The 27,124-nt window shown below is 39.9% G+C and overlaps 1 protein-coding gene across 1 annotated transcript; it reads right to left on the reverse strand.

Annotated features, from left to right (window-relative positions):
• Window positions 1–24,110, reverse strand: hap1 (huntingtin associated protein 1; the record flags this gene model as incomplete). The annotated part of the gene is made up of 15 exons (XM_049568159.1): window positions 1–2,123; window positions 3,436–3,538; window positions 3,799–3,987; window positions 5,250–5,587; window positions 5,778–5,996; window positions 10,040–10,251; window positions 11,034–11,108; window positions 11,224–11,354; window positions 11,447–11,525; window positions 11,805–11,913; window positions 12,733–12,827; window positions 12,940–13,056; window positions 13,329–13,405; window positions 23,260–23,448; window positions 23,819–24,110. Coding segments are annotated over 15 exons (2,619 nt in total), but the record flags the coding sequence as incomplete, so codon positions are not given.
• Window positions 24,111–27,124: the final 3,014 nt, after the last annotated feature.

Below are 27,124 nucleotides of genomic sequence, written 5' to 3' on the forward strand. Positions count from 1 at the left end.
AAATGCAAAGGTTTATTCACAGGTGGTACAGTTTATACACACACTGACATGTACAGCTGTGACGCTAACACAGAACAGAGCAAACAGTAGTGCAGAGAAACAGTGGTTTGGTTGATTCAAGTCAGAACACAAATCATCAGAACCTGTGTTTATGATTTTTTTTCCCTTTTTAATCCACAGTATCCTATGCCTTTTTGCTACAGCTGATTGTTCAGAAAGATCTCAAAGAAACATGCCGTTTAAATAATCAGGACCACTCTACTTTAAATAAGGGTTCCCCTTAACATCACAGCCGATTCACTCCGAATGCCCAAAATTATGTTGATTTCATTTACATCCCAGCAAATTTCAAAATTCCTGATGACGTGAAATGCAGCAGATTTGTACAAGCAAGAGTTTCGGTCAACGCAGTGAAGTAAATATACATATTGCTTCTTCTTTGATGATGCGTGATAAACCTGATTTATTTTTGGTGAGGTCTGGCTAAGGATAAAGCTCACAAGGTCGCAGGTGAAACTTTACTGTATGCAGCCATAACAACACGTGCTACGTGATTCATAAACATTTCCCAGTTCGGTCAGTGCGTCAAAATGCCTCTTGATCAATTTCTCAAGTGTTTAATTCAGTACATCTGACAATCTTATATACAACATGCTTTCCTCAGTGCAGCAGCTAATAAGCAGGAAGACCAGAGTGTGTTCTAGTGCATTTGAAAGTTCTTCAGTGTGACAGCATTAGGGCTGGGTATCGGTACTCCATACCTTTAACTAATGAAAAAAATAAAAATAAAAAAAATAACCCAGTACCAAGTACTATTGAAACTTCCCCAGTCAATGATACCTGTATTTGATCCTTTTTGTATCAGGATCTAGAAAAAATGACAATTTTTGCTTGCAGCCAATTTAATGGGACGTGTGACTATCCCACTAAAACAGCCGCTACAACTCATACAGTTGTGGTGAAGTTGAGCCGCTTTAATGTGCCATGGTGGCACCAATGGTCAAAAGTATGGTTATACACGTCTGTTGCATTTTAAGCAACTGAATACTTCCGTTCACATGAGTATCGACAGAAGTAGAAATAAAAGGTATCACATAAAGTACTCGGCTGGTATCAGTATCACTTAAAGGAAACTGGTATTGATACTGGTATGTTCATTTTTAAAACGATACCCAGCCCCAGACAGCATTGGTTTGGTTTGCCGTTTCAACTAACAATAATTTACTGCACAGTCTTTTTTTATCTTTCCCAAATGACAACTTTGTTATATACACATAAGTGATGTTCCACTTTGGAAACAACCACACACAAAAAAAACAAGTGATGAGGTTTTTTTAAAACCTGTGGCTGGAAAAAAATGTGTAAAATGACAATCACGAAACACTGTAGAAATTTTTTATCTTTCAGATGTTTCCTTTTTTTTTTGTGAAAAAAGAAGCTATCTCTGCAGGTTGCAGTCAAACAGACTAGTGATCAGGTAATCAGGTGATTTTCCTGAGAGGAAGATGTTCAACACACACACACAACTACTGTACACACATTCATTGAAAAGAATATTACTGTACACTACCGACAACTTTAAGTATGGCTCTAGCACATTCTGTGGCTTTTGTTTTCAAGACACCAGAGCTGCGGGCCCTGAACAGCCCTGTGGGGATCACATGGCTGGGTACAAAGTCACTACGGTGAATAAGACAGGAGGAAGTGATGAACAGTCTTCATCAAACTTTTAGAGGACGACTGACTGCTTCTCTTTCCCACTGCGGTCCTTCATCCCCCAGGCTGCCACTCGGTGTAGGCCCAGACCTTGAAGCTTCTCCACCAAGTTCAAACTAAAAATGTTCCTTCTCCCCTCTTTGTCCGACGGTGAGCCTCCACCTTTGTCTTTTGCTGTGGGGGGTGAAGGTTTTGTGCTATGGCTGTGGTGCAGGTAGTTGTGAGGATAAGGTGAGGCTGAGATGCCACGTTCTTGCAGCAGCTGCAGGAGTCCCGGTGATGAAGTGGATACATTTGTGGTGGTGGTGGTGGTCCGGCCTTGCAGGCCAAAGTGTTGCTGGTGGGATGGCGACGAAGTGCTCACGAGCTCACAGTTCCCACAAGATGGCAGGCCGAAAGAGTGAAGGCTGCAAACAGAAAAAAAAAAAACAGTAATTAACTTTAATCTAATTAAAAAAAAAAAAAAAAAAAGCAGATGAGAAATCTAAGCTGTGTCTTGTTTCACGAACATGCAAGCTCATTCACAGATAATAAAAAACAATACAATGTAAAAAGTTGCAGTTAGTCCATTTCCTGTTAGTGTGTCTATCACTGCTGTAAGATGGATAAACATGATGTTAGTTTGGTGGCGGTGATGACACAGCATCTGGTGGTTTGACGAGATGAAAACCTGGAAACGGCAAGAGGCATTAAAATGTTGTGTAACATGCCAATTATATGTGAGTACAAACAAGTTCAAGCAGTGTTAGTCGGTGGTGAAAGAAGCACAGAGCATGATTTTTTCATGAACTAGCTACGATCGTTTTAATTTGGTCACAGAAAACATCTCAGTTTCAGACATTACACAAAGACTCCTTAAATTATTAACCTTGCTGTTTTTTCGGTAAACAAACATGGTACTGTGCCTCCATTATTAATACTGAAATCCAGCATTCACTGTGCATCCATAACCCCTGACTCTTACTTTGCCACGAAGGCGACTTTTAGAGTTGGAGAAAGAGCCTCTGCAGACGTTTTCTGCCACTGTGCGGGTAAAGAGCAGAAGTTAAGAGGAGGAAAAGCAGCGTAGAAGACTGGAAATCTGGAACATCCACACTTATTGAATGAAAGTGATGCTGCAAAAATGAAGCTGTTAATTAATGAACATAGAATAATATTTTTTACGAGATCCTTGTTTAGAGATAACGGTATTTCAGGTACATCACAACGATACAAAATCCCCAAAACTTAAAGGGACAGTTCACTCCAAAATGGGGGAAAGACATATCTTCTCTCTTACCTGTAGAGCTGTTTATCAATCTAGACTGTTTGTGTGTGAGTTGCCGAGTGTTGGCAGTATCAGAAGTAGAGATGTCTGCCTGCTCTCCAGTATCATGGTGCTAGATGGCACTCAGCTTGTGGAGCTCAAAGCACCAAAAAACTACATTTGAAAAATTCAACAGCAATGTCTCTCTCAAGAAATCATGACGTTGTTACTCAAGATAATCCACAAACCTTGCTGTGAGCAGTTTCATGTAGGAACAATTTTCTTCAAACACTCTGCAACTCACACTGAAACAATCTAGACTGATGAATAGCACTACAGGTGAGAGAAAAAAAATATTTTTGATTTCAAGGTGAACTGTCCCTTTAACTTCAGGGCTGTGAAAATACATGAAGAAAACACAAAAAACCCCACACAGGAGCAGTCACAATTGTTCACAGTATGTATATTCTTACCTAGTGGAGAAGGAGGGGATGAGAAGGGAGGGTTGGAGGACTTGACAGGTGGTAATGGTATGAGTGGGAGAGGTCTGAGGGAGGTTGGGACCAGATGGAGAGACTGCGAGGTCATGAAGCGGGAGAAAAGGAGCATTAAACTATGCATGGAGAAAATGACGGTCAATGAAAAACTACAAGAGACACTGAAGCTGGGAACTAAAGTACAACTACACAATTAATGGGACATAAACAATGCAAAGTTGAACACTGAGGTGGAGAGAAAGCAGGGAACATTAACTTTAGAGGGGATTTAATGAACAGGAATGATGAAGCTTAGTTGAGCTGTGTGGCATGTGTAAAGTGTGTTTACATGCATCTTACCCATGCCATGTGCTCCAGAGAGCTGCGACAGGTCTGGTTCATCCTCCTCCAGGTCGTTCAGACTGTAGACGTGCTGTATGTCGACCTCAAGCTCCCTGAAGTCTTTCGTCAGGACGCCTGGACGTGGATGAAGGATGCCTCCCAGGTTTGGTTTGGCCAACTGCTGCCACTGGTGCAGAGTCACTGAGCCTGATGACAAGAGAGTCAGAGGGAACTGAGGCTGAAAAATGTTGTTGCAGCTGGTGCAGTGACATGTTATTAGAAATAATAGGATTTATTTCACATCATGTGCCTCTTGAACCCAAGAAGTTAGATATTTCCTTCTTTCTAATTTGTTTGGCAGTAGGGTTGAAATGGTTTTCACCATCAGCACTGACTTTTAGCAAGACACATTCTAAGTCAGCTTTGCTCGGGTACAAAAATTAAAAATGTAATGTTCACAGTTAAATTTAAGACTTACACACACACATAGAATACTACATAGGCCAATGTATGAAAGTATAATGGAAAACCAGAAGAGATTATATGGATGATATTATCACATTTCTCCCCAAAAAGGATTAGACAGCCGCCTGTCTGGACAATCCACTGTCACAATAATCCCACTTTTAGTTTCTGAGTGTGTCACATCTCTCAACAGCTTGCAATCAGACACAAAAACATTTGTCAACTAAAGGAAATAACAAAAATCTCTAAGACTTTTGTAAACTAAATGTAGAAATTTTTAAAACCTTTTTGTTTAAATTCAATTCAATGCTTTTTAAATCTCTTAAAGACTTGCAGGTACCATGTTATAAATAGCAGATTCTCCCAAAAGATTCTGGTCTTGATGGTTGCAAAGTCTGGTACAAAACAAATGAAAATATGTCGTGATAAAAAATGAAAAATTTTACTCTTAAGCATAGTTTTAACTGATACAAATTGTCTCATTATTCTTCAGAAGTCAAGAGAGATGTGAGCCAAAATCACAAACCATATTATGTTCTGCGTTATTATGCATATGTTGATATGAAAATTAAATCTTGGCATATAATATTATGTTGGCTCAGTGGTTAAAGGTTCAGTGTGGAGTTTTTTCTTGCGCTAACAAGTTACATTTACATTCATTGTTTACATCCATATTTGCATGCTGTAAGTCTTCTTCATTTCTCGGGAGTGTCAACGCCACCAACTGTTGATCAGCTTCCTGCCGCTATATCAAATGTATTTGCATATTATCAGCTACAATAGATTTGTCACGTAATCATGTAATTAAACTGTTGCCTTGCTACCCTTGAAGAATGCTTTTTACTTTTATGAGAAGCGTGGCTTCACATCTGTGGTATTTAATTTGGATCACAGTCTGATGTTTAACGATCAGCGTTCTTTGCCTTGTTTGGATTGTTACTAACACTCCATATAAACTGGGACAAACTCCAAGAAATCATTAAGACTCAGTCTCACTCTTTTACCTTCCAGAGGTTTGACGATCTGCAGGCGGTCAGGCAGATAGGACCTGGATCCTCCTGAGGAGCCACAGGAGTGCCGTGAGCTGCCGTTAGAGTAGTTGGTGCCCGTCGATGCTGCTGGACTCGAGACCAGGCTGTCATTTGGTGTCAGGAAGCCACTGGAGCCCTCGCCCTCCTCGCAGTTTGCTGCCAAGGCATTGAGTTTGCGCTCACGCTCCACATCAAAGAAAGGCCGCTCAGAGGAATGGTTCTGCTGGCGGGCTGACAGGCTGCGCAAGGCGGCTTCGAGGTCCTGGCCTCCTGGTGTGCCTGGCTGGCCCAGACGCTTAGGTCCATTAACACTGTGGTGAATAGATGTGACAATGTTTTAGCTGCTTTAATCCTGATGACCTTTAAGTGGGTAAATCATTATCAACTCTTGCTGTGAAAACATTTCAACGTAGTCAGGAAGGTTTTTAAAATGACCAAATATGCGTATAAAATGATCAAAAATATATCTGTAATTTTGCATGACCTCATAATCAAACACACCTGTTGTCCTCTTTGTGAGAATTACTGCAGCTGGGCTTATCTTCCAGTGTAAGGCTGGCATTGTCGGACCCATAGTAGCTGGTTCGAGGGGTGCTGGTGCAACTGGAGCGAGTGGACGGCGGGCTGGAGCCTGGCAGCCCTGGGGAGTGGCACCGAGAGCGCAGCCTCACAGTTTTGTTCACCACCTTCACTGTTTCAAACACACGCCACGGATGGTTCCTGTCAGGAGAAAAAAAGGGCGTGAGCAGGCGAAAAAGATTACACACAATCTATATCATTCATCTCAGTAGCAGAACATACAACCCATAATGCAATCACTGCATTTTTTTAAACCGCAGTCTGCAAATTGTATGAATTATTATGATGTTAGAAGCAGAGAAGTGCTGTGTATATCCAGTTTATCACTGAGACACAAGCAGGGCAGCATGTCAGAGGCTAGGAAACAGTTGTAGTTAAATGTACAGGACCACTTTGAGTAAGTTACTTAGACGACTAAAGGATAGGTATGAGGTTTGCCATTACCAACTTTTATTCCCTTGTGTTTTAAAGTTGCTGCTTTCCATCATGTAACAGACTTTTCAAATCTCTCCATATCCATATGTTTTGTTTAGTATGCAATATTCTTTACCTTGTAAGCTAGTGGTAATGGAGGAGGGATGCTCTTTGTTGTTTATGCAGGGATGTCACACCCATTCTGTTTTAAGGGAACACATCCTCAAACTGAATGAGCATAGCAGTTTCAAGTATAACCAACATTAGGGTTAGACTGAGTCCATTAGTTAAAGTCCACATGTCCACCTGCCCTGATTTATTTCAATGTACTCCCATTCCTTAAGTGATTTTGAATGACGGACAATGTGAGAAATCTGTGATTTTTTAATCACTGGAGCCCAAAATCAGTTGTGCACTTGTGGAAAAAAAAACAGATGTGTTCAGTATCTACTTTGTTCTATTCCAGTTGTTAAAAAACATTAAATAACACTGGGGGTTGCATCATCTTTGAATTTTTTTTTTAATTTATTTCGTTTGGAAAGTAATATCCTTGGGAATCAAAATAATAAGCTGTACTGCACTAGGACTGTGTGGGTTTGGTTTGGTTTGATCCGATTTGATTGACAGTTCCCTGGCACTATAAACAAGCAACCCCAAAACTTTAATCATGTCTTCATTGAAATGTTGCTAAATCCAGATTGTTGGATGGAAATACCGTGACAGAGCAGAGACAAAAACATAAATGCAGACCTCTAATATGAAACACCCAAAAGCATGTTCGCTAATTTTAAGAAGTGATTAGGAAAATAGGTTTTCAGAGCCTTTAAGACTTCTCGTTCACTATCACAAAATAAAGTGCATTAAAGTGATCCAAAAATCTTAATTCCAACTGCTGTTTCTAAAGACAACACTCAAATTTGAACCTCAATTTTAGAATTAACTCTTCCTCAGCATTTAAACAAACACAAACAACAACACACACTTTGACTCAGAGCCTGGACCAACAGTGTATTTTAAATGAAAACAAATTTATGCTACAGTCATCTAGTTAGCCAGCTGCTTCCTTACACAGTATCCTACAATATCTTTGTTTAGTAGACATGGGGAGCAAACAGACGAGAAAAAACAAGGTAAGATTTTCTTAAATATGTAGATAGAACTCAGCGAACTCAGCTCAATAAATAAATAACCACATTGTAAAACCAGTAAGATACAAATACAATAGACTTGAAGCTAAATTGTTGTTTAAATGAAAAGTAGCTCTTTATGACTACATACAGTTTTGTTTGACAACAGATGTAAAAGGCTACAACACATTTACTGTGTGATTGTGATTTCACCCCTAACGTTACTTGTGTATTTCTGTCTTTAAGAGGAAGCAGTGTGGTATTGTTGCTAAACAACACAAGCCAAGTGCATGCAGGCCAGCTGAGAACACAGGAGTGCTTGCACTTCAACAAAGCATTGAATCAGCTAATGAAACCATCCAGAAGCTGTCCTCAATAAACACCAAACTAAAGAGGCAGGTTCAGGAACTCCAGCACATGGAGAACCAATGGGTGGTGGAAAAGAGTCAACTCCTGCATAGAAACAAAACTACACAGAGGATACTGGAGCGGAAGTACTTCAAGGCTCTTGATGAGATCAACAGGTTGGAGGAGATTTTGAAGAACACAGAAATCAACAAAGCTTTCCATTACAAAGAGAATGAAACAGGGGAACCAGTGGAGACACAAATACCTATGGAGCTTATAGACATGCATGAGAGGAGCCAGGAGCAGGAAGTTGTGATAATGAAAAAGGAAAAGCTGGTTGGAAGGTTCCTGCTGGCGACGAGTAGAGTATTTACAAAAAGAAGATGTACATACTTAGAGCGAGAGACAGCCGAAAATCCAACAGGAGGCCCAGGAGGTCAGGATCAAGAAGGAGCAGAGGACTGAGAGGAGGTATGTTTGTTTCATTTTAACTTACACTGATTATTTAGCTCACTAGATTCTAACTCATCCTTTAAAAGACAAATTTAAATTTACTGTGATGTATCTTCTTTTTTCAGGAGCTTGTTTTGAGGAAAAAGCTTACCTGCTTCCTCTCCTTCATCTCTTGTCTCAGCTAGATCAGTGATTAACACTGCAGCCTCAGAGGAAATAAAATGTACTAGTTTATTATTAAGTTGTTTATATGTTCATTGTTTGACCAGTGATCACAAGATATTTACTTAAAGTATGGAATTATTAGCAGCAACATTTATACCTAAAATATCAACACTAAAAGTCATCCTGCAGAAGAATTGCTCCTGTGAGTGATATTATAGATGGCATTATAGTGATGCATCAATGTAGCAGCATTTTACTGCTGAAGCTGGATGAGGTGGCGCTGGTTTATCTGCTTTATAAGGTAGTTTAGTCCAGTGATTCACAAACTAGGGGTGGTGTCCCCTCCAAAGTGTGACTATATATGTCTAACAGAGTTGTGAGATGATTAATGGGGAAGGACAAAAACAGAAGAAAAGAAAAACTAAAATCTACTACATAAATTAGTTTTGTTTTGGGTGGCGTTTCTCCCTGTTTTTGTATAAATAGCAGATCATTTTTCCTCTTTGTCAGCTTAAACAATCTGAGAAGTTTAGAGGGGAAATGTCTAATAACTCACTAACATTGAAGAACACAACATTTCTTCAAGGGGTTTCTGTATTTGCCGAAGAGGTTAGCAACAGCTGGTTTAATCTCTAATAGCAAGAAGTTTTTGAAAGCTTGTGATTTATGTAAATCACAGTATTTAAAGTAACTAATAACTACAGCTGTCAGATGAATGTATTGGAGTAAAAAGTACTGCCGAAATTTAGTGAAACAAAAAGTATGAAGTGGCATGAATCGGAAATACTCAAGTACAGTGTCTAGGCACTTGTACTTAACCTAAATAAATGTAAAGTAAATGTAGTTAGCTGCTAACTATCACGGAGTGTGTGTCCCACTTGGTGTATTTTACTGATGTAAAGACAGTAAATATAGCATCTTAAAATAATCTGTTATATCGTCTGTAAATATCACACTTCAATATGAGGCAGTGGTATATTCTTAAGTATTTGTATCAACCTTGGAAAAGCCAAAAATCCGAACCAAAACACACCACGATTCAAGCAGTAAAGGAAGTCAGTCTGTTGCCTCCCCACATGTCCTGTATACTGTTATGAAAGACATTTTATATTCAGCCTCAGCTGTCTATCATATAATCTCAAAGTAAATGGTTTGGGTTAAGGTTTGGACCAACCCTGAGACTGTTAGAGTAAGAGTAGCAGCTTAGTACTGCGTCCTATCAGAGAATAGCAACTGTAGTCACTTCGGATTTCCACCAGTTACAACAGATTCCAACAATGACAAGTGTCATGGAGGAGAAAAAAAAGACAGCCACAGAAAATACCTAAAGCCAGTCCTGCAGCATATCCCACTTTCTGCTGCCCATCTGTGTACTCAGACAAACATGTATTTTCACTGAAACATGGCAAGATAGAGTGCTGCCTGCTCAGTCCTCCTGCATCATGATGTCATGTACCTCGAGTGAAACACACAGGGGGTTTAACACTCCAAAGACAGACTGTGAGTTGGGTTTTTATTGTATATAAACAAGACCAGGCAGGGCATTTAAGCAGCAAGCAAGTCTTGATGACTCACATTAAGTAAATATCCTGGGTTTTACCAGGATAGAAATTGAATGTTTAGGGAGAAGTGTAAGAAAAGCCTTCCACACACACACACACACAAAATCAGACTCACTTGTACTCTGAGGGTGCCGGGGTGTCCAGGCCTTTGCGGAAAGTGCCCTCTATCTCAGCTGCCAGTGAGTCCATGGGGAGGACAGAGGCAAGTGCAGTGTAACGCTGCACCGTGCTGTTGGGTAGGCTCTTATTCCGCAGGTTCTTAATGTCCTCTCGGGCCTCGCGGAGCATGTCCTCACACTGCGAGTACTTGTCCCGCAGGTCTTTGAGCTGCAGACAGGGGGAGACATATCTGTCAAACTGTAGTACAGGAAGAAAACACTGACCATTCACAACGTCAGGGCTGAGTATTTACATATTATGGCTAAAGTATGCTTCTGCAAGGATACACAAAGATAACATGTCTGTGTGGGGAGGCAGAGAAGGGCTTTCTGGGTAACCGTGTGAAGGCTTGCAGAGTAGCTGATTTTCAGATTAACAAGATCTTAACTACACATCCTCTGGATCTGCACTACTGTGAGATACAAAGACCTAATCAAACTCACAGACTATGCTTCTATAGTGTGATCTTAGAAAATCAAAAATGCAACCTCCATAAACAGCACCTCAGTGCACAGGGAAATATTGGTGGAGGTCTAAAAACACTCCACTGTATCTCTGCCCCTTTCTAACAAACATAAGTCATTGCTTTTATCCAAGCCTCTAGAAGACTGACAAGAGCTCTGGACGTCTGACTAAGCAATGACAATGCTACCATCAGCCAGTAGCATGTACGTTTAGCTGATATCCCACATGCAAAGGCATATAATTCTAAAGTTGAACTTAGGATGCGGTATCTAATTAGTTTCTGAACAGTAGTTTGTTAAATGCCCAAAGTAACAATAAATGAAAGGATGCTGGCGACACCAGCGCATGTTTGAAGATACAGCAGCATGCTCTAGGTGTCAACACTCTAATTGTTTCTTAAAGGAACACAACACCGAGCTCAAGCAAGAACGTGTCAGGATCCTATTCCAACTCTTAATTGACTATATTCAGTCAAAGTGTCTTGCCTCTGATCGAAGATTTAACTGGCTTTCACGTGAGGCACTCAGGTGTTGGTTCAGCTCCTCATTCTCATGGGTCAGCTAGAGGGACACAGAAAAGAAGGTTAGCAGAGTTTACTTGTGAAGTCTAACAGTGTGTGTGCATGCGCGCGTGTGTGTGTGTGTGTGTGTGTGTGTGTGTGTGTGTGTAACTCACCACTTTGCAACGGGCCTGCAGGTCAACAATCTGAGCCAGCAGTGAGCTGATCTCCTCCTGTTGTCGCAGACAGTCCTCGACTTTCCGTGCTAGCTCCTCTGACAGGTCGACTACCTGCTTATTGACAGATGCTGAAACACACAAGTAACAGTATGTTAATTCCCCCAGTCACTGATCATCTATGCAAAATTTTCAGTTTGAAAAACAAAACTGTAACACTTACAGAGTTCCTCCACACACACCATCATCAGCTCTTGTTCTTGCTCCTCATAGTTGGTGGTTTCTGTTGTGAGCTCATTGGCCTGCAGAAATAATGCCGATGTCAAAATGTCACATGTTTAAGACCATAGTCAATGAAGAATGACATATTTTATCAAACTGAACAACACTATTACATATCTGATCTGTGCCATTATAAGGTACTACATCCCTTTAATGTTTGTTACCTGAAACATCAAAAGCTAGATTTTATACATTACTTGCCATAAAAATGATGATGAACATTTTTAAGTGTTCTATTTTATGTTATGAATGAGCAACTTTAATTTCATTCTGAGTGAGGACTTTGCAGTGGTGCATACCTCTAATCGCAGTTTGCGGTTCTCATCCTCCAAACCCTTCAGTTTCTGCTGCAGGAAGTCATAGTGGACAAAGTTGCTAAGAGAGCTGCACGATGCGTTCCTTTTTATTCTACGACAAGAAAAGAAACATTTGACTCTATTAGACATCTTTCCATTTCTCTCACTAGGAGAAAAAAAGTGACCTGCAGCGTGTACCTAAGCAGAACCAGACAGTTATTAACAGCAAATACCTGAACAAACACGCTTATTTCAACCAGTTATTTTCTAACTGAGTGAGTGGGAATAAATGTCCTTAAAAATGTTTAAATAAACTGCTGCAATGAAAGGAAATGAAAGACAACAGTAATGAATCGTGATGATGATTAACTGATTAACCTGCTGATGGGAAAGAGTTAAGCAGAAAGCTTAGCTGAGAACTTTGAGAGGATCAGAGGAGCCGTTCTGACGTATGTTTACGTACACACAGACTCAGCGCACTGATGATCATAAACATTTAGAGACCTAGTTAGATCACTTAATAACTATAGCAAGAAGGCTGTTTTTTATATAATATACATATATAATATTTTATAATTGTATTTGTTACATTGTAGCAGAAATTATTTGTTTCTGTTCATTTTAAATTAGCAGAACAAAGATAAAGTAGCAGAGTACACCTTGTATGTTGTTTAAACCCAACAAGCACCGAGTGACATATCAAAAAGCTCTTATTTTGTTATTGAATGGTTAAAGGTTACTCTGTCTGTTTTTAAAGGGAAATAAGATTGTAGTTTGTCATTGAACAGAGATTAGTTGCATAAATCAAAGTAATTCTCACTCTTCTGAAGGACACAACAAACTAAAACTACATGTTCTCATGAAGCTAAATATCTCAAGCGGCATCACTTCACAACCTCCATATAGTGTTTGTATATGTGTGTAAACTCACGGCGAGTGTGATTCAGCATTCTCGATCTCCTCGGTGCTCGCATAGAACTGAAGGAGGTCGTCTCGCATCGACAGCTCATGGCGAAGCTGAGCAATCTAGAAAATATAGTGAGCTGATGTGACTTGAGCTCTGCAGACCGTGTAAGAGACCAGACCGATAACATCACAGATCATATATTTCAGTGTGAATCATGAGGTGTGTTCATACCTCTTCCTTTGCAATTTCAAGCTGTTCGTCTAGCATTTCATTGCGTGCGGTTATTTCTTGGTTCTGCTTCAGGAGGGACTGACCGATCCGCGCTGCCAACTCGAGATCCCGCTCTTTCTACAAAGTGATACATGAATGATATAATGCATTTATTTTATTGAGTGGTAGATTACAATTTGTCAAAACTAGGCAGTTACACAATCACCGTTTGAGTGAGGCAATCACATCTGCAAGTATGTTTTTTTTTACAGATTTAATTTACTTTCTTTACGATCACAATAACAGAAACAAGAGTGCTAAAAAAAGGGTGACAGACAGTGATGGTCAGTGAGGCAGATAATTTTAATCCACCATAATCCCATCTCATCTGCTGTGTGTCCCTCTCTTACCTCCTCTAGCAGGTGGGTCACTGCCTTGATGTCATGATACGTCTTGGTGACCTGGCCCACTCTGTCTGAGCACAGCACTACGGGAGGAGGGAGAGAGAGATTTAATGAATGGAGGAAGAAGCAGAGCTGTGCAACTGTGTAACAACAACACCTTGCTGTTTATCATAAGACAGGGGTTATGAGCCGTAACAACTAGCCAATGAGGGAGCTTTCTTCCTCTATTTCTTCCTCTATTTCTATTTTTCAACCAGCTATTGAACAAGCCAGCAATACTACAATAGAAAATACGACGTTAGAAAAGCACAGTTTTCACTTATTGAGAGAAAAATGTTTGATTTGTTTAATATCCAATTTATTAAGTTATGTTATACTGCTGTTTCTGAGCAATTTGCCAAGAATGAACTTGCCAATCAGACATGTCCTGAACTGTAAAGTCTTATTCCCTGTGATTTTTTATGAAAAAGTTCCTGGTTTTCTGTTGCATGTCTGGATGCACTGCTCTGATGAAAATGGATTAGAGATTATAAATATAAAAAAATGGATTATTATCTATAGATTATATAATCATGCAAACACATGAAAAAAATACTCTTGGTTACATTTTTACTCTTTCATATTAACCTGTAAATACACCAACATTACACTCAGACAGAAAACAATATTCCCTGTATGAATGAGGCCTGAGTGGATGTTGGTTCTCCTTTAAGTTTCCACAGCTACCGACATGCTGTAGTCCATGTAGTCAGCCACATACTGATCCTCTTAGCTTGATCCCTTTCAGCCCAGATAAGACACCAATAAGGACCTCGTTCTCCTGGACACCAATATAGCTCATCAGGAGAGGCTGCCAGGGCTAAACTGACAAAGTGTTCACACCAGCAGGACATGTACAGCATGGAAGGGATAACAGCAACTGGCTCATGACCTGCAACTTTGTTTACATCCTGGACAATGCTTTGTTTATGTCCACTTCAAAGTCAATAAGGGTGAAGCAGTGTGGAGGGTCATAGAGTCATCTTCTCAGGTCAGACAGATCTAGTATTGACGTAGCTCTTATTTGAAGCCAATGTACTGTACGTAAAGGACTTCGGTTTTAAACAACAACCATGAACTACAACACTATGTTTTGATTTTGTGTTACTTTTGTAACACTATCTGAAATCACCATGTGTCATGCTTTCTGAGCGGACTTAAGATGCATACTGCCTTTTACCATCTTTACCATCATGGCAAGGCATTTATATGGCACATTTCGGCACCCGAGCAATTCAAAAAGCTTTAAATCAAAAATCAAGAGCATCAAGACAAAATGCAAAAGAAATATATCATAAAAGGACATTTACAGACAATTAAAAATGCCATTAAAGAGCTAGAGAACAGAAAATAAATAATAAAAACAAGACTAAGACAGGTGTAAAATACAACAATTAAAGTTAAAGTGCAGTGTAAGTAATAAATAAACATTTAATTTCAAGTATGTACAAAATTTGCCTGGACTTGCGTTCAATTCTGAATGACAGTGCATGCCTCTGAACCAAAAAATGTTGTGTAATCTTATTTTGGTACAGGGCTTAACTGGACTAAAGAGATGGGAAGTTGCCAGACAGCAAAGCAATTAGATCGAGGTCTTTAAATTTGGCCTGGAAACACAGTGATTGGATAGCTGTATCAGTGTCTAATCATCCTAATGGAAAGAACCTAACCTTGGGCTGAACTGCTGCACTGCACAGTATACTGTAGCTGACCATGAATTATATAACATAAATCATGTCTACAGTAGTCTGAGGTGATTTACTGTAAAGATGAGGTCATGTTTCCATGTCCATTATGTAGATTAAAGTGTATTGCAAAACCAAAAAGTGTGAGAATCAAAGAGTTTTCCACCAATTACAAATAACTACAATAAGCATCATGAGTCAAAGTCACTCCTGCAACAGTAGAATCTGGGACATCAAGATGGCAGAAGTGACATATGATGTTGGAAACTCTCTTAATTTAATTTAATGTATTTGAACACTGAATCTCATGGAGATGGACAAATCTTGCACCACTGGACAAGCCTGCCTCCCAAATGCAGGTCATGGATACTGTCCTTCTAATTTGTTAAATTATTTCATATATTAAATATTTCTGGAATTCTAAACGCTCATTTTTAAGACAATGTGGATGAAAAGTCCTAAAAGAATAATAACAAAAAAACTGGACATTTAACATTAACAATTCCAAAACAAACAGACAAACTCCACCTGCTGACATAGGTCCTGTTATATGATCGTAAACTCCACAACAGCTATTAAATGGATCCAAAGGTAGAATGATTTTACTGTTTCCAAGATCAAGAATTAACTTCAAAACTTGACCTTAAATTCAATTTGTGACATTACATTGCTTAAGGCCTATATTTAGCACGGGTGGCTGTAGCGGCAGTCAACTAATAAAGGTCAGTGGTTCGATCCATGGCCCCTGCAGTCTACATGTCAAAGTGTGCGTGAATGATTATCTGATGAGTAAGTCACACCTTGTATGGTAGCCTCAGCCACCAGTGTATGATCGTGTGTGTGGATGGGGTGAATCGTGCCTGCAGTGTAAAGCCTTTTGAGAGGTCTACTACAGTCTTAGCTACATCCATGTATGAGTCTTCTTGCACTCAACATGGCTGATTGTGTAATTACCAAAATACATTCTAGAAATTAACAAAGGGTTAATCAGATAATAGCTCAACTTCCTTAAATCCTAGTGTGCTTAAAGTGGATTGCAGCACTTGTGCTAAAAGCTGTTTATTAAATGCACTTGAATGAATGTACCCTTTAGCAAGCACCTGAACTGCCCATCCACAAAGTCTCACCAGCCAAAATACCTGCTCTATTTCCTCCTGACCTGACTGCCAGAGAGTATCAAGCAGATCAGGGAACATTTGCCAGCTAGAGGTTTTAAGGTTTGGGCTGAGCTAAATCCAGATAGCCCTGAACTGCTAGTCTAATACTGTACCTACGGATGAACCTTGCTGACTTAGGTGTACTTATGACGTCTGTGATGTTGTGGGGATCAGACAGGCATGGATGAGTCCAAGAAAAAGATTCACATTGATCTCCTACTGATCTCTACTGTTATGGAGGTGCAGACTTGACAAGATTGGCAGGAGCTAAAATATATCTCACAGAGCTTCCTAGTGCTAATCTGTCTGGAAAGTTAATACTCATAAGTATATACACATTTTATGATGGTAACATCAATTTTGCCATAAAGAATTAGGAGGTGTTATGAATAACATTATCATTGCCAGATCCATTGTTAATACATTAAAAATTACAGCTAGATTTTAGCCTAAAGATGTCAAAATAGACACTTGAACACAATACACAGGATTCGCAGCAACGTGTACACGCGCACTGAAAATATATCCAATTTATTTATCCTATTGCATAACAGAGAAGCCAGGAATTGGTTTTGTTTGAGCGTCTTTTTTCTGGAGTGGTGCCTGTGTCGCAGTATTCGTGCGGGTGCCAGCCACATGCCCATGTAGACAAAGAACGCCCGATACAAATGAGAAATAGAGGAGACTTCCTGCTCACATTACCTGCTCTGTTAAAGTAGAACATCAGTGCATGCACCTTTTTTAATCTTAGATGTACAACCATGTAGAACATATACATCAATTTGAAAAATACTGTAACAAGATTGAATTGTGCCAATACAAACTCGTCTTTGCTATAGGCCAACACCCTGAAATGATCTTATTTATGGCACATATTATTTGATATGCATCAGAAGTCTGACACTGCATCAGAGGAAAAGCCAAAACAACTAACAATACTGGACTGAAACTAGGGCAGCAGCATAGTTAATGTTTCTGCACTCTTTGTTCTGCTGAACCACAGGCCACAAAGTAACGGCTTTGGGAACATTCAACACGCAGTCATTTGTTTGGAACATCATTCAGGTCATTCCCTCAATCTCATTTGACTAATTTAATTCTCTGTTTCCAAAAGTCCCTCTGAAATTCAAACCATGTTAAAGAAGAGGAAAAACAAAAAAGGAAACTGAAGCACTGAAATACTATTCCCAAATTTTAGCGCTCTAACCTCAATATAGTAACAGCAGAAGTACAGGAGTAAACTCAGATTCGCAATGCTGCCAGTGATGACTGCTGACATGTACACAGGACTTGATTGTGCTGCTGCAGCGTGCACGCACACACACACGGGCTCAGTGACCTTCACCACACCAACAGGAAACTGGATATATTTACAAAACTTTACATGTCTCGGGGCACTTTGATGCTGAACTAAAGGCATCTCTTGAAAAGAGCTGCAATAACAAGCATTTTGTTTGAATGGATGAATAATCATCATTTGCGTACTGCACCTTCAATGACATCACTGCTCCCTGCAGTACATGCTGAGCACTATTAAGTATTAAAGCACTTAGATAACACAGAATGCAACGTACAACAAAACGCACCAGACAGCAGTGTCTGACTCACAGGGCAGAATAATCATTAACCTTGACACTTTATACTTAGTGATTTACATATAATTTTTCTTAACTCTCTTTTCTAAGCATTGGCTCTGCAGATCACTGACCAGTCTCCTGTGCATGCCACCTGCATTTTCCTATCCTCTGCCTCATCACGCACTGCCTTAACTCACCTTGTGTCACCTCTCGGCAAAGGCTCTCCTTGTTGTTGTTGTTATTATTATTATTATTGTTATTGCTGTTGAGGCATTTCATCTCCTCGTCCACTACTTCATCCACAAAATTGGCAGTGCTCTTGTCTTCCTCCTCCTCAGATGCAGAGGAGCTCCACACCTCCATGGTAACTGGAGAAAAACTGCCCTCTGCCTCTCCGTCCATCAGCTAAATCCCTTGTTCTTCTGAGTCTACTGTGTGTACACTGTGCTGTCACACACCAGCTGTGTCTCCGGCATCATCCTGCTGGCCCGTGTGTTTGGGGAAAAAACAATATCCACTAGCCTACGTGAGTGGGTGTGTGTCCACCTGCGTTCCTGTGTGCAAGAGAATCTGAGCTGCTTGGTGTTAATATATAATCCCTCAGACTGAAGGGACATCTGTCGTCATGCCTGCCTCCGTTCACCTGGCCACGTTGGACTACCGGGTAAGAAGAGAGGGGAGGAAGAGGAGGAGGGGTGGAGGAGGAGGAAAAATCTAATCCACACGCCGCAAAAACTGATATTGATCAGACCGACCTCGTCCAAGCACAAAAACACAAGTTTCACTGGCTATAATCAAGAAAAAATTCAGGACAGGGATGCTGATGCAGTATCAAAGGATGCTGCAAAAAACCCACCCACCCCTGTGGAATTGAGGGAGATGGTAGGTTCCGCCCCTGCCAATGGCTGTTCTTGGTCTGTGCACATATGTAATACCAGATAGAGAGAGGGGGCTCTGCGTAATACTGGTGCATACAGAGCCACACCTACTTTACGGGGGTCTGATGGGAGCAATAGACTGAATACAGTCTGAGAGATAATGTGCTTTGATGGGGATTATTGAGAGAGAATATGTAATTTTTCCAAATTGTAGCTTTTCATATACATTTCTTTCTATGCTAAAACAATTATTCCTTTGTGTAATACTTAAACATTATGTCAAAATAATAATTATATCATCTATAATGAAAATAATTAATGTCATTCTGAGAACTAGGGGCCGGGGGTTGCTTTCTTTATGCAGTAAGTAATTAAAATTCTGTTTTCCCAGATTATTAGGGCTACCACAAAGAGTATTCCATTTTTTGAATTTCCAAATCATGTTCCAGTGAACTTGATTGTGTGTTGCGATGATCCACAGTCATTCTACACCTGGTCGTCATATTCACAGTCTTCTCTTTGCCTGTCCCATACCCTTGCAGTTGCTACCCTAGACACAGCAGTTTTCTAACAATCAAATATTAATCTCCTCATTCATTTTTCACCCACAGACTACCTCTTTCCAGGTCAAATGCACCACGCAAAAGACAGCGGAGACACAACTTTTGCCATCTGTGATTGCCCACCCACACGCTCCACTTCTGCAAGCATTTATTGTGTGCATGATAAAATCTTTGAGGGCAGCACATCTAAATTACACGTCTAAGGTTCAAGTGTAAATCATAAAACCCTCTATGGGAGTGGTTCAACCAGCTGAAGTTACCAGGCCAGTGCTATGATAACACAAGGTTATAAGGAAGTAACTTCTCACGTACTTTGCCCACAATAACAAGTTCTTAGAGTCACCTCCCGGTAATAAATTCAACACTCTGCACTCTGCTTTGATTCAACCTTCTTTAAACATTATACCACCTGGATCATTGAGATGAACCTCATATCAACTAACTACTGACATATTCATGAGGGGCGGTTTGTTACAAAACACAGGTACTAAAATACAGTTTGAGTAAAATCTTGACAAAATCAACTCAGCCCACGACTGTGCCTTAATGCAAGATATAATAAGCACCATATTACTAGTACAAGTCTCCACAAACTGAGAGCTGATATCCCTAGTCAATATTTGTCTGGGGAAACACCCTGAAAGGTCATTTACAACACTGTTTTGACCCACAGCGAAATTCAGCCCCACACAACAACCACGTAGCGCTCGTGTTTCTGATCTAATATATAACCAGTCATTATTTATTAAAGATCCAACATGCACGCAGTCTGCCAACTCCCCAATAGAAGAGCAACACATGCTGCAGAGAATGTTTAGAATTTAGCCAGACAAGTGAACTCCCTTTGCAGCATTGCATGTCTGAGTTGATTCGTGATTATTAACCATGCACTCCTTGTTACAGATTAGTGGTTTTGCATGTTACTTAATTATTTGCTCAAATGCTTCCTTGTAAGACTGGTTGTGCTTTTCCAATGAAATGTGATTTGAGGTTTATTCAGTTCATAACAACAACATAACAACTTTCAAAACTATGTTTCACACCCTTTCACACGGAACTAAGTGCATTTGATTTTCACCAGTCAGTTAGAGAAAATAAAATGGCTGAATAATATAATTAATTCTTTTTTCAGTTAATCTTTCAATAAACAAAACAAATTAAAAATATCTATATCTGCAGGGGATGTACCTTGAACCTGCATTAATAGAGTTTTTGGCCATTTTGGGGCGTAAAGTCCAAACAGTTGCCTATGTACACATACAACAGACACAGAGCAATAATTCTGAGTCGTCTCCACCAGCCTCTAAGGACAATATCTGGCTCCTCAGCTGTCCCATGCTCAACTCTGTTTACCAGCTAATCAGTGTTTGGTGCTGGACAGGTAGCATACAGTGTGTTTATTAGAGCTTTTTCACCAAAAACAGCTGCTTGCTGTGACTGAAATGATGGGCTGTGAGGGCAGTAAGACCAATGCACAACAGTTAAGTTACTGACTGTAAAAAGCAAACAATCAACTGAAAAGCAAAAAAAAAAAAACACTCCATAGAGCAGCAGTAACTGTCAAGTCAGGAGTAGGACGCATACACAGAGCAAAACTGGAATTAAAACACAAACAGATGGTGCAGAGAAGGAAGCAGTGAGCTAAAGTAAAGAACACTAAAAACAACACCATATGTCACCTGCCAAAAAGAGTCAAACACTGCAGCATGGCACAGCATGGCACAATCTGCATAGGGCAAGTTAGTTTGTCCTGGTCCTGATAGGAACATGTGGCTTGGCACCAGCAGAGTACAGCCAATCGAGCATTATGAGGACGCAGCCATACAATCTCATGAAATCCTATCACTATGAAGCAAGGTCATCAGGGGGAGGGGATATTTTAGAATAAAGTCTAGATAAGCAGATCTTTCTTGAGAAAGCGTTGAAATACACCTGCATGGTGCCCTTTGTAATTTATTGGAGCAGGGGCATTATGTCTCAGCAATGACAACGTCTCAATATTAGCGGTAACCACCATATGAGCACAGTGCAGAGTGGCGGTGATTAGCTAGCCAGCCAGTATATCTACTACAATAAAGAACAGAGAAGATCAGATTACAACACATACAGAGGGAGCATAACTTCATCCTCCACTCAGGATGCCATTATTCCTCTATATCTTTATGCAGCAAATGGTGGTTTGCAGCTATATTAATGCTCTGAATGTCACTCCTTCATAACAAAGCAAATATGGCAGGCAGATATCTGCACATTGAGCCCAATGTGAGTAGGAGTCATAAGAGTGACTGTTCTGATCACAGGTTTCACTTCCTCCACAACTATCGAATTCTGGTATCAATCATATGTAACAACCAGTTATTTTCAGTTGGGGGTCCCTGAAGCAAAATATTGTCATATGGGGGCCTGTGTCCTAATGTGTGTCAGTTATGTCCTTGACATAAAAAAAGGTTGAGAAACACTGGTCTAAGCTACAGAACAAAAGACAGCCTTATCGTAGCTAGGGTGTGGATGCACACAACCTCCCATCACCCCACAAGTCTAGACAATCTCTGCATCTAACCATCAACCTTTTCTGGATTGCTGCGGCACTTGACTGCCAACAATGTCATCATGATGTCAGAGTGGCCGCTGGGATATGCTGTCTGCGGCGCTCCAGTGGAAACTGCTAAGGAAGCCAAGTGACGACAGGTTAATCGGCTTGGTGACATTTTGACATCTGTGGCTCACAAATGTGGCAGAGTGTGTGGAGGAGGGATTAGGTTTCACACACTCAGGTCAACAAAAAAATACACACATACACTGAAGTTCATTGTTAAGCAAGTAAATAAATGTATGTAGTGACCAGGGCTACAACTAACAATAACGATATTATCATTATCACTTAATCTGCTGATTGATATCTTGATTAATCAACCAATCTTTTACTCTATTAAAATGTCAGATAATATTCTAAAATGCTAACCGCAATTCCCAAACAACCAAGGCAACATCATCAACTTGATTTGTTTTACCTCAACAATACTCCAAAGAAAAACAGCATATCTGTGAAACTAGAAAAAAACAATGTTTAGCATTTTGCTGTATGAATCACTTACAGACTAACTGGAAGCATCACACAGCTGTTACCAAATGGTTATTAACGGGTTTGATGACAAAGTCAAGTCGTTTTGTATCAGTGAACTTTTTTTTAAACTGTTTATTTGCTGTTGCAACCCTGCAGATGTTGAACTGATAGTTCACCAGTAGGAGAGAGGCTCCAGGGATGGTCCTTCAGGGCTGTGTCTACTGGAATGGAGTTAACAAGCAATGATGTCAGCTGAGTAGGCAGTCCTTTAGTGTGGCCCAGGACATATTATAGTATACACACTGCTGAAAAAAATTAGCCATATGCAGTCCAGACCACCTCTGAATGTGGTCTGAGAGATCAAATCTCAAGATACATTGAGGAGGAATTGGGTGCTTTCACATCTGTACTTAGAGCTGTCCACTTGTGATCCGATCACCCAAGATTCATGTTAATAACAGCTGTAAGCAGGGCCAGAGATTGACGGATACTGTTTTCACCAAACTGGGCGAAAAGTAGGTACACCCTCTCATTTATGTTCATGCCTTCCTTGTAAATTTGTTTAAGCATCTGCCAAATACAAAGCTGCTGTGTTCTACTTCTTGGCCAGCCATTAAAAGTGACACATTAATTTTCAGTAAACCTTACAACTTGACTTGTGCCAATACTGAACTTGTCAAACAAAGGTTAAAACAAAGCAGCAGTAAAACTTTCAAGACAGGAATATGGCAAAAACAAACCAATGCATGTATGAAAACACTGCAAGGAAATGTCCTGAAATGAAGGTGTAATCATTTCATGTTACTCTTTACCAGACTTTAACACACACAGTCCCAAAATATTTCACATTTAAGGTGAAAAGATCTTTCAGGGAACATGAAAAAGAGCTTAACATCAATTAAGCCCACAGAGCCTGTCACTGCTAATTCCATCACTACACACTGTGTGTTTAGTGCACATAAAACAGTACTCACAGAAGTACTTGAGCGTCTCGTCAATCTGCTCGTATGTGAGTCCCAAAGCGACTGTTGGGGGGAGCAGAGGGGTGTGCAGCCAGTCGTCATTGTCGTATCCAAAGACGCTGTCCGCTCGAAGAGTGTAATTGGGCCGACCCTCTGATAGGAGGCTCACTATCTCCAACTCTGGCAGGTCTGAACAAAGGTCTGGGGGTGGAGAGTGTTTGTTTGCACATATGTAATTTATATTAAGATTCATGAATGTATGTGTTTATGTATGAGGAAAGAAAAACAAAGAAAGAGAAAAAAAGCAGCACTTTAACAACTCAATTAGGCTGACATGTCATCAACAACGGCACACTGCCCTCTACTGATAAATCTATGAACCTACATTACACTCTTACAACTGCTCCATATTCAAAATATAATTGAATTAACCTTTGTGTTTTTGGTATCATAAACATATAAGTAACTTGCAGACTGATGAGTGAGTGAGGTTTTTATCTAGATATCTCATTCACAATTATCTTTTTTTCAAAATGATACATATAAAAGATATTCCTCCTTTGTGAATTACCTGTTAAAGTTGACACATCTTGGCAGGGTCGCTGTCCCACATCAAGATGAATAGCCTGGGGGTCCACATCCAGGACCCCGGGTACCTCCCCCCGCCCCTCATGGAGGGAGAAGGCTGACTGGGAGTCCAGGTGGGCCTGTGGGGGCCAGGAGGGAGGAGAAAGAGGAGCAGGAGGAGAAGAAGAGGAGGGAGAGGAGGCAGAGTGGGACAGCTTGACTGGGGTGGGAGGGTTCAGGGTGAAGGTAAACTCACAGCTGGGTGCCCCACTGTGGGACTGGTGCCCCCTGGTGGTTTAGGGAGACAATGCAGGCGTCCAGGGCATCAGGCTGTGACAGAGAAGGTATTGACTGCAGAGAGGAAAATATAAAGAAGAAGAAGAACAGGGAGGAGAGAGAAAAATAGGGAGGGGAGAAAACAGAGTAGAAACATTAGAATGTTAAAGGAACTATGTGTAGAAATATTTTCAATATAGCACTGCACAACATGAATATACAGTACTGTGCACCTAGACTGCAGTATGGTGCGATGACAGTTTGTTTTCAATCTTTCAGATTTTCTCGGCAAATAAACATATAAAATTAAAAACTTTAATTCCATCAAAGACATTCCATCAAAGTGTTTGTTTTACCATGGCCCCGCATACTGTAGACTCCCAATTAGTTAGAAAACAAGGTACATAACATATCTCATGCTAGTGCATTTTTCAGACCTTTTTTTCTTCAATTATTTGTGCAGTGCTACTCTAATATACTGTATATCTGTGATGAGGGCTGAGAATTAATCAAATTTTATTTTCAATTACGATTTTGGCTTATGAATACAAGATAATCGAGATAAAATTATAATACAGCCACATTCTGTTTTCAGTAGGATGTGGAAGTGCAACGTTACAACCCAGCTGATCTTATTTATTATGATGTCATTTTTTTAAAATTCATTTTTATGTTATTTATTTAAATATATATATTTATAAATTATTTTATTTATTTTTTATTCTTCTATTTTTTGTCTTTATTTGAATTACATTTAAAGCTCAATAAAATCTACAATACAAGTTTTTTTTTAAAAAAGAAACATGAAATAAATGCATGATGTTCCCAAAGTCATAGAATAATTGTGTCAAATAATAGTGATCTTATTATTGACCAAAATTACTGTGGTTATGATTTTTGCCATAATCAAGAGGCCCTATCTGTGATCAAACATGAACTAATCATCAGAAAACACAGCGACTTCAGTGATGACAGTTTTTAATACATCTTATCTGATAAGTAATTGAGACTCATTCATTTTGCAAAAGATCTGAACTCTCCCAGCATCGAATAACCTTTTGTTTGATCAAAGTGCCTTTCACTAGAAGCAAAGCAGGGCCTGGCATCTTGTCTGTGCTTTAGGGTCACACATATAGGATTACCACAGCCTGAAGCTACACACAGATCAGGTTCGTCATAACTGTAACACCCCTTTTAAACACACACACAGCGTGAGGCATTGCGTGCTGTATAGATTACACACAGAACCCTTATACGTCAGTAGCTACAGCTACTGTAGGAAGAGTGTCCATACAGTATGCACTGTTACCAATTCAGTATTATCTCATCTATTTTAAAATACTGCCAATAACATACACACACGGAAAAGAAGAATGTCTTATGTTTTAAGATTTGCAATCTTTGTATAACAATTTGGGTGATTGGGTTCACCTAGCTAAAACTAATGCTGTCTAATACACCTGCTTAATATCAATGGGGGTAGGTTTAATAGCAGAAACACCTCTCTGTATAATGCAACACAATTCATCTTCACACAACATCCTCCAAAACAGGAAGGATTCATTGTAGGACTGTTTTTTTTTACTCCACCAGGTTAGGTGTACCTAATAAAGTGGCAACTGAGTGCATGTACTTTTATAGTGGAAACGTGAGTATAATGTAATGGTATAATGGAAACGTGATCGGAAACAGATCATTTGAATCTAGTTTATAGGGTATCTGCCAGCACAGCAATACATTTGCTTGCTATAAAGGCAGCCATAAATGTGGTGAAATAGATCAACCACTACAAACATAAAAACATAATGTTGTATGTGGTGATATCATATGGTGATCATTATAGTCAAAATATACAGAGGTATGCTCATGACAAAGATTTTAAACTGTTAAACGGTTAGAATAATGCTCTTCTCATAAACTCAGATCACATAAAAGACATGCTTTATCCAGGCTGGTAACAAAAGGACACTTGATACCTCGGCCCAGTTATTGCAGTCAATAAAACATGCTAGACGGAGGGCAAAGGGTTAGGCCCAATTAAAGCAACAGCTACTAGCCTATCATGTTAAGTACAGGGCGAGCATGTGCAGCTAAAGACTGCAGCTGTGTACACATCTTCACACACCCATCTGATTACACTTGAAATGAACTGAACTCCCCAGCACTAGTATCACTTTCACCACCAGAAGCCCTTTATTTCCCTTTATCCTTTTTGGTCTCTTCCCCTCCTCTGCTTTCCATCATTCATTCAATCAGCTGAGTGTTTTGGTTTGTGGCCAGCATTTCTCCATCAATACTCTTTCTCCTACAGATGTCAGAGGAGTCACCCCGTCTGCACACTTCAGCTTTTATATCCAAACACATCAAACCTACCATATTTGGCAGTAAATCTACAGTATGTGTGTTTTGAGGTGAGTAAAGGTTCTCCTTTAAATGTATCCACAACAGAAATAAAATTCAATTAACATAGACTCTCTGGGTATAAAATATCTTAATTTCACATGCACACACAACAAAAGCGATGTACTTATGCCGAGGGGGAAAAAACAGGCCTGTCCGAGCTTTTCACATTAATACTGTCAGTTCCAATTTAGCAGTGAGTGAAACACACTGTTGGGTTTGTTGACCATGCAGCCAAGCGAGACCATGTCAGCCACTTAGGGGTGACACTGGGGGACATGGTTATTAGCCATCTCTCCCTCCTTTGTATCCTCATCTTTTTACTGTGCTAGGCAGGATGCCAGAGAAAAAAAAATGTCTGCTGAGTAATCAACTCGAGCATCACTCATACAGAACATAATGAAGCTGCAGAGAAGATTAGCACACCAACCTCTGTGTCTAGAGGCAGCAGCAGAGTAACTGGCCAAAACAGAAAAAACCATGAGGGTTTTCTGAAAGTGATCTGTAAACAAAATCAATGTGACATTAATCTAATAAAATAATTACAAAATTAATCACATGAACTGCAGTAAGAAAGGCTGTGTTTGATGTTGCTTGCTTGAAGTGCAACTGTTCATCCTGCGTTTGACCTTGG

The sequence above is a fragment of the Epinephelus fuscoguttatus genome, linkage group LG3 (assembly GCF_011397635.1).
Source record: "Epinephelus fuscoguttatus linkage group LG3, E.fuscoguttatus.final_Chr_v1".
NCBI classification, from domain to species: Eukaryota; Metazoa; Chordata; class Actinopteri; order Perciformes; family Serranidae; genus Epinephelus; species Epinephelus fuscoguttatus.